This window comes from Manihot esculenta, chromosome 5 (assembly GCF_001659605.2).
Source record: "Manihot esculenta cultivar AM560-2 chromosome 5, M.esculenta_v8, whole genome shotgun sequence".
Classification (NCBI taxonomy): domain Eukaryota; kingdom Viridiplantae; phylum Streptophyta; class Magnoliopsida; order Malpighiales; family Euphorbiaceae; genus Manihot; species Manihot esculenta.
The window spans coordinates 23,631,272-23,640,380 of NC_035165.2; the positions used below are offsets into that span (position 1 = coordinate 23,631,272).

At 45.0% G+C, this 9,109-nt stretch overlaps 1 protein-coding gene across 1 annotated transcript; it reads right to left on the reverse strand.

Annotated features, from left to right (window-relative positions):
* Positions 1-7,034: 7,034 nt before the first annotated feature.
* LOC122723702 (uncharacterized mitochondrial protein AtMg00810-like) lies at positions 7,035-8,248 on the reverse strand. Its single transcript, XM_043956803.1, has one exon. It carries the CDS (start codon positions 8,061-8,063, stop codon positions 7,035-7,037), a length of 1,029 nt encoding a protein of 342 aa, XP_043812738.1. The 5' UTR covers positions 8,064-8,248.
* Between the last annotated feature and the right edge of the window lie 861 nt (positions 8,249-9,109).

Consider the following 9,109-nt stretch of genomic DNA (forward strand, 5'->3'; position numbering starts at 1 on the left):
ATCCCAGGGGATGTCGCACCTCCACCACCAGCAGAACCCACAGTTCCAGAAACCCAAAGACCTCAACCTACCTTATCTGGAGGGAGCAAGGCCAAGATGACCGACTATATGAAGTTGGGTGCTCCCCAGTTTGATACCGGTGATGATCCGTTTGTGTACCTGGAGAAGGTCAGAACAATTACAGATGAGATAGGTGCTGATGATAGTAGAGCCATTCAGATGGCTGGTTTCACCCTGAAATGCAAAAAGGCCCGTGAGTGGTTCAAGGGCTATGTGAAACCAAGGGTGGACAGTCTTTCATGGGAGGAGTTTGCGAATGAGTTCGCAGGATGGGCTTTCCCTGACAGTTCAAGGGAGCTGAAGATGATTGAGTTTGAACAGCTGAAACAGACAGATGAGATGGGTGTCGATGAGTACACCGATAGATTCTTAGAGTTGTTGCCGTTTGCTGGGCAACATCTGGACACAGATTCGAAGAAGTCGAGGAGGTATACCATGAGGCTCAATTCCAGGTATTCCTCTTTGATTCAGTCAGCCGATAGAGAAAGTTTCCATGCCATTATAGACATGGCCAGGAGAATGGAGGCTAGTGCCGTAATAGAGGGAAAAGTCAAGCAGTCAGTGGCACAACCTTCTGGTTCTAAGACCCCAGGTGGGGGAAGGATAGATCCTTCATCCTTGAGTTCAGCCAGTAAGAAGTGGAGCAGTACCACTAAGAAACCAAAGAAGAATAAGTTCTGGAGCAAGATCAAGTCAGGTCTGGGACTAGGAAGTGGCTCAAGCTCTGGTGCTGATAATGCAGTATGTGCAAGGTGTGGTAAGCTACACAGAGGGGTATGCCGTTTTGGGACAACAGCCTGCTACAGGTGTGGGCAGGAGGGACACATGTCCATGGAGTGTCCTAGAGCAGTCCCTATGGCGCGGCCCCAGCAGACTACTTCAGGTAGTGTGGCACAGCCAGCAGCTTCAGCCGCGACACAGGCCAGTGGCAGAGGCCGAGGGAGAGGGTCAGCCTCTTCTTCATCAGCTTACAGAGGGGAAGGTCCGTCAGCTCCAGCACGGATCTTCACTATGACACAGCAGGAGGCAAACGCATCCAACACCGTGGTGTCAGGTAATATCATCATTGGTTGTTCAGATGCTTATGCCTTAATGGACCCGGGTGCATCCCATTCTTTTGTTTCTCCGAGAGCGGTCGAGAGGTTGGGTTTGATGGTCTCTGGGTTAGAGTGTCCCCTATGGGTCAGTGGACCCAAGTGTGACCCGTCAGTGGCAGAGTCAGTCTGCCAGTACAGTCCAGTTTTCATAGAGGGAAGATGCCTATCCGCCGACCTAGTGGTTCTAGACTTGACAGATTTTGACGTCATTCTAGGGATGGATTGGCTATCTACCCATGGTGCTACCTTGGATTGCAGAGACAAGGTAGTTAAATTCAGATGTCAGGATGGGTCAGAGGTTGTCTTTAGAGGAGACAGGGGGAGTACACCTAGAGGTTTGATATCAGCCCTACAGGCTCGTAGGCTGCTCAGGAGGGGTTGTCAGGGTTATCTAGCTCATGTGAGAGAGCTAGATAGAGATGTCAGAGAGCCCGCCTCGGTGCCTGTGGTTAGAGAGTTCTTAGATGTTTTCCCAGACGAACTGCCAGGTTTACCGCCTCCTAGGGAGATAGAGTTCGAAATAGAATTGATGCCAGGAACCAGACCAATCTCTATCCCTCCCTACAGGATGGCGCCAGCAGAGCTGAAAGAGCTTAAAGAACAGTTGCAAGAGCTGGTAGACAAGGGTTTCATCCGACCGAGTACCTCACCTTGGGGTGCTCCAGTGTTGTTCGTGAAAAAGAAGGATGGATCCCTCAGACTTTGTATCGACTACAGACAGTTGAACAAGGTCACTACCAAGAACAAATACCCGTTGCCTAGGATCGATGATCTATTCGACCAGCTAACAGGAGCAGGTTGTTTCTCCAAAATAGATCTGAGATCTGGGTACCATCAGCTGAGGATCAGAGATGAGGATGTGCCGAAGACAGCTTTCAGAACCAGATATGGGCACTATGAATTCCTAGTGATGCCGTTCGGGTTAACAAACGCCCCTGCAGCATTCATGGATCTCATGAACAGAGTATTTAGTCAATACCTGGATCACTTCGTTATTGTCTTCATAGATGATATCTTAGTGTATTCCAGGAATGCAGAAGAGCATGCCCATCATCTGCGGTTGGTCTTGCAGACTTTGAGGGAACATGGCTTGTATGCCAAGTTCTCTAAATGTGAGTTCTGGCTGAGGAGCATTTCGTTCTTGGGGCATGTAGTGTCAGAGAATGGTATTGAGGTGGACCCCAAGAAGACAGAAACTGTGGCTAACTGGCCTAGACCCACTTCAGTGACAGAGATTAGAAGTTTCTTGGGTTTGGCTGGTTACTACAGGAGGTTCGTTCAGGACTTCTCAAAGATAGCAGCTCCTCTGACCAGGTTAACCAGGAAGAATCAGAAATTTCTGTGGACCGACCAGTGCGAAGAGAGTTTTGAAGAGCTTAAGAAGAGGTTGACTTCAGCACCAGTTTTAGCTCTGCCATCTAGTGATGAGGACTTTACAGTCTTTTGTGATGCATCCCGTGTGGGACTGGGTTGTGTACTGATACAGAATGAGAGGGTGATTGCTTATGCTTCTAGGCAGCTGAAGAAGTATGAGTTGAATTACCCCACACATGACCTTGAGATGGCAGCAGTAATCTTTGCACTCAAGATGTGGAGGCACTACCTCTATGGGGTAAAATGTGAGATCTTTACAGATCATAAGAGCCTGCAGCACATCCTGAGTCAAAGAGATTTGAATTTGAGACAAAGAAGATGGGTAGAACTGCTCAGTGACTACGATTGCAAAATCCAGTATCATCCGGGTAAGGCTAATGTAGTAGCTGATGCCTTAAGCCGGAAATCACTCGGCAGTCTATCCCACATCACAGCAGAACGAAGACCAGTAGTAAAGGAGTTCTACAAACTCATCGAAGAAGGGCTACAGTTGGAGTTGTCGGGTACAGGTGCCTTGTTGGCTCAGATGAAAGTGACACCCGTGTTCCTTGAGCAAGTTGCTCAGAAACAGCATGAGGACCCCGAGTTAGTGAAGATTGCCAGGACTGTTCAGTCAGGCAATGATAGTGAGTTCAGATTCGACAGTAAGGGGATCCTCCGCTATGGGAGTCGATTATGTGTACCAGACGACATAGGGCTAAAAGGAGACATTATGAGAGAGGCTCATAATGCAAGATACAGCATTCACCCCGGAGCCACCAAGATGTATCAAGATTTGAAGAAAGTTTATTGGTGGCCAGCAATGAAGAAAGAAGTGGCACAGTTCGTGTCAGCCTGCGAAGTGTGTCAGAGGGTGAAGCTGGAACATCAGAAGCCGGCTGGAATGCTTAACCCGCTACCTATTCCAGAATGGAAATGGGAAAATATAGCTATGGACTTCGTAGTAGGGTTACCGGCGGCGTCCAACAGAGTGGACTCCATATGGGTGATTGTGGACAGACTCACCAAATCTGCTCACTTCATTCCTGTCAGGAGTGGCTATTCTGTGGACAAGTTGGCGCAGGTGTATGTGGACGAGATCGTCAGGCTACATGGGGTTCCCGTTTCGATAGTGTCAGATAGAGGGCCCCAGTTCACCTCCAGGTTTTGGCGGAGTCTGCAGAATGCCATGGGTACTAGGTTGGATTTCAGTACTGCCTTCCACCCCCAGACTGATGGACAGTCAGAAAGAACCATCCAGACTATCGAGGATATGCTCAGAATGTGTGTGCTGGACTTTGGCGGTTCTTGGAGGCAGCATCTACCTTTGGTGGAGTTTGCCTACAATAACAGCCATCATGCTAGCATCGGGATGGCTCCGTATGAAGCTTTGTACGGGAGGAAGTGCAGATCACCTGTTTGCTGGGAGGAAGTTGGAGAGAAGGCCTTGGCAGGGCCTGAGCTAGTAGAGATTACCAGCAGGGTGGTACCCATAATCAGAGAAAGAATCAAGACTGCTGCAAGCAGACAGAGGAGTTATGCAGACATCCGCAGAAGACAGTTAGAGTTTCAGGAGGGGGATCTGGTATTGCTTAAGGTGTCTCCAATGAAGGGAGTGGTTCGCTTCGGGAAGAAAGGTAAACTAGCCCCACGATACATCGGACCCTTTGAAATCTTGCAAAAGATTGGGAATGTGTCGTACAAGCTAGATTTACCTGCTTCAATGGCAAGAATCCATCCGGTCTTCCATGTTTCGATGTTGAGGAAGTTTGTGTCAGATCCGAGCAAGGTTCTTAGTGAGCCTGATGTGGAGGTCCAAGAGGATCTCACCTATGTTGAACAGCCAGTACGGATCATAGACACGCAGATCAGAAAGTTAAGAAACAAGGAAATCCCGATGGTGAAAGTCCTGTGGAACCACCACAACTTGGAAGAGTGCACTTGGGAGACACGGGAGTCTATGCTCCAGCAATACCCTCAGCTCTTTTAAGGTTAGATCCCTATGTGTTGTTGTGCCTTGTATGTATGTTATATGTTTGCCTTGTTATGTGTTGTTTGGTGAACATTCGGGGACGAATGTTCTTAAGGGGGGAAGAATGTAATACCCGGCTAGACTCCGGTATCGGAATTCCTACCGTCCGGTGGAATCTCGGATGTCGGAAACCTCTAGAAGGGTAAAACCATGTTTTATGAAATGTTTTTAATGTATTTTATGTTTTAAGCAAAAAGGAAATTGAATTTTGAATGAAATAGACCAAGGAGGCGTTGCCAGGTTCGGCCGCCGAAAGTCAGGTTCGGCCGCCGAACATGGTGGGGTTTTGGGAGCGCTTTAGGCCTCCGAAAGCCTTGTTTGAAAGACTCAAGGTTCGGCCGCCGAACCTCATGTTCGGCCGCCGAACATGCATGAGATGTGGGGGCACGTTAGGCCGCCGAAAGGTGACAGAACCTGCCCTATAAAGGACCCCGTGACCGAAACAGGCGAGGTTTTCTCTCCCATTTCGGCCGACGGTAAGCTTTAGCCCTCCTATGGTCATTTTGAGTGTTTTCCCTCAAATCCTTTAGATCTTAACAAGTTATATCTTGTTTTTGAAGAGTTTTAAAGTTTAAGCAAGTTTTGGAGCTTTGAAGTTCAAGAACTCGAATCTCCCCATCTTCGAGCTAGGATCGTTTCTCTCTCGATCTTCAAGAGGTAAGAGCCGATCTCTAGTTCTATATGTGTTTTAAGTAAGTTTTATGCAAGTTTTTGGGGTAGAAATGCATGAGTAGGCTTGATGGGTTTTTATGAAAAATCCATGGTTTTAATGTGTGTTTTAAGTGCAATGTGGCTTGCTTGTGTGTTGTAGTTGGGGTTTAAGCTTGTTGGAGACCCCTAGGAGCTTGTATGCTTGAGTATGTTTGTTGTAGAATAGGTTTATGCATGATTGGTTGTGTAGGGGGTTGTTTTGGGCATGAAGAACCAAGTTTCTGCCCTTTGGCAGAAACCAGGTTCGGCAGCCGAAGGTACTTTCGGCCGCCGAACCAGCTTGGGAGGCAGCTTTAGGCTGCCGAAGCCTGCCCCCGAAAGTTGGAGTTTCGGCTCTGTCCGAGACTTTCGGCCGCCGAAGGTGCCGCCGAACATGCATGAGTTTCGTCTCTGTCTGGGAGTTTCGGCCGCCGAAGGTGCCGCCGAACCTGCCTGACTTTCGGCTCTGGAAGGACTTTCGGCCGCCGAAGGTGCCGCCGAAAGTGCCCTTCCCAGCCTTTTCTTGCATGTTTTCTAAGGATGTTTTGAGGTGTTTCTAGGAGGTTTTTGGGGGTATGTTTAGAGTTATGTTCTTGTTGTTTGGTGCCTCATTTGAGTCCACCTGTGTAGGTTCGGACCCGAGGACCCGAGACCCCCGGTTGTGAGATAGTCTTTCAGAGTCCGTCGTTAAAGCTTCGGTCACCAGGTGAGTGGGATCTTTCCCTAAGTTTTTAAGTAAAGAATAAATGAACAAATAAATGAATCTGATAGCATACTCATGCATCATTAATGCCATGCGATGTTTCAGGATGTTTGCATTAGAAATTCACGAATATGTTGCATTGCATAATTTGATGTTGATGTGGATGGTTATTGGGTGATCCATAGTCCTCTAATGTTATGTTATGATGATATGCTATGGAAGACCAGTGAGGCCCATTCTACGCCCCTGGCACTATGTAAGAGAAAGACCAGCGAGGCCCATTCTACGCCCCTGGCACTTTGGAGTGTTATGTTATGTATGTTATGTAAGAGAAAGACCAGCGAGGCCCATTCTACGCCCCTGGCACTTGGAGATGTGAGGACTAATGGTGACAATACCATCCTTTATGTGATTAAATGTGATGTGTTGCATTTCATGAAAGCATGTAAAGTAAAAGTTATGTTATTTAATGTTATTAATAAAATGAATAATAATATACCTAAAAAGTGTGGAATTAAAGCAAATGTTAATAATAAAATGGAGAATAAAATACCTAAAAATGGAGGAATTAATATCATGTTTTTACTTTTTGCTCACTGGGCTTTTTAGCTCACCCCTCTCCCCTAACCCCAGTCTTGCAGGTGCAGAGTAGATAGAGAAGTCAGCAAGAGTAAGAGAAGTCTCTGTAATAGCATAGAAGTGGACATGGATTAGTTGTAATGTAATGTAAGTTTTATAGTGTGCTTGACTAGAGTCTGTTGTAATCCCTTAAATACATGAGATAAATGTTTTATGATGTTTATGTAACCCAAGCCTGCTATATGTTATGTACCCCATTGGAGTATTTTTGTTGAGGACTCCAATGAGGGGTTTATGTTATGTTTATGCATGCACAGGCTAGGCTGGGTAAAGAAATGTGTGAATGAAAGAAAAGTTTTTAATTTTTATGTATGTTTTGGTTCATGTATGGGATTGAACAGGTTCACAAGATGTATGTTTGGCTTGCTACGGGTTCTGGCGGCCTTAAGCCGACCTGAATCCTAGCGCCGGTAGCGGTCCGGTTTCCGGGTCGTTACAGAAATAATCTCAATACTCCCCCTCAAGTTGGAGCGTACATATCATATGCTCCAAACTTGTTACAAATATATTTGATTCGTGGTCCTCGAAGTGATTTTGTGAAAACATCAGGTAGCTGATCGTTTGAGTTGACAAAGCTAGTACAAATGCATCCGGACTTAATCTTTTGCCTAATAAAATGGCAATTCACCTCTATATGTTTCGTCCTCTCATGAAAAACTGGATTTGATGTAATATGGAGGGCAGCTTGATCATCACATATCAACTTCATTTGGCTAGTATCGCTATATTTCAATTCCTGAAGGAGTTGCTTCAACCAGATGAGTTCGCATGTTGCTAAAGTCATAGCTCGATATTCTGCTTCTGCACTTGATCTTGCAACTACACTCTGTTTTTTACTTTTCCAAGATATAAGATTCCCTCCAATCATAATACAATATCCTGGAGTAGATCGTCTATCTGAAGGAGAACCTGCCCAATCTGCATTAGAATAGCCAATAATTTGTGAGTGACTCTTATTTTCATAGAGTAGACTTTGTCCTGGAACTCCTTTGATATATCTAAGAATGCCAATGACTGCGTCCCAGTGACTACTGTATGGAGTTTGAAGAATTTGACTAACCACACTTACAACAAAGGAAATATCTGGTCGTGTGATAGTGAGATAATTGAGCTTGCTGACTAATCTTCTGTATCTAGCAGGAACTTTAAGTGGCTCCCCCTGTTCAGGAACAAGCTTAATATTTGGATCCATGGGAGTGTCCACATGTCTACAGTCTAACATGCTTGTTTCTTCCAATATATCCAAAGCATATTTCCGTTGAGAAATTGCAATACCTGTTTTAGACTGTGCCACTTCAATTCCCAAGAAGTATTTCAGTTTCCCCAAATCTTTAGTTTGGAAATGACTGAACAAATGTTGCTTAAACTGAGAGATTCTATCATGATCATTTCCTGTAATAACAATATCATCAACATAGACCACCAAGTAGATGCATCTATCACCATTATAACGGAAAAATACAGAATGATTAGAATTACTTCGAGACATTCCAAACTGTTGAACTACAGTGCTAAATCGTCCAAAGCATACTCTTGGAGACTGTTTTAGCCCATACAAAGAGCACTAAAGACGACATACTAAGCCTGACTCCCCCTGAGCAACAAACCCTGGAGGTTGCTCCATATAAACTTCTTCAGCGAGCTCTCCATGAAGAAAGACATTTTTAATGTCCAGTTGATGTAGAATTCAGTGATTAATTGCAGCCAATGAGATAAGGAGGCGAACAGAAGCTATTTTGGCTACTAGAGAGAAAGTATCACTGTAATCAAGCCCAAAAATCTGTGTGTAACCTTTAGCTACAAGATGATCTTTAAGGCGATTAATTTTGCCATCAGGTCCTACCTTAATTGTGTAAACCCATCAACAACCAACAGTAGACTTACTAGGTGGTAAGGATACCAATTCTCAAATTCCATTGTTATGCAGAGCAATCATTTCCTCAACCATTGCATTACACCAACTAGGATGATCCAATGCTTCTCTAACTATCTTAGGTATGGAGACAGCAGACACAACAGAGACAAAAGTATAATAGGAAGGAGACAAACGATGATAACTCACAAAATTATAAATGGGATAAGAATTTCGGGAAGAGCGAAGACCTTTTCAAAAAGCAAGGGGAGGAGTAGCTGCTGTTGTTATTGAAGGCATGATTTAAGTAGGTGATGATAGAACGGGAGGTGAGTCATTAGAAGTACCTGCATTAGGGAGAGAAATGTCATTGTTATTAGCAGATGGGTGAGACTGACGTGTATAGACCTGAAGAGGTGGCATAAGAGTGGCAGATGGACACACTTGCGGCAAATAAGAAATAAGAGTCGGAGGTACAGGCAAAGCTCTAGGGATAAAAGTTTTGTGTGTTGGACTAGAACAAAAGTAAGGAAAGGTTTCAAAAAAGGTGACATCTGCAGACACAAAATATATGTTAGTAGTAGGATCATAGTATTTGTAACCTTTTTGAAGCCATGAATAACTGAGAAAGACACATTTAACTGATTTGGCCTGGAATTTGTCTTTTCCAGGAGTATGATCAT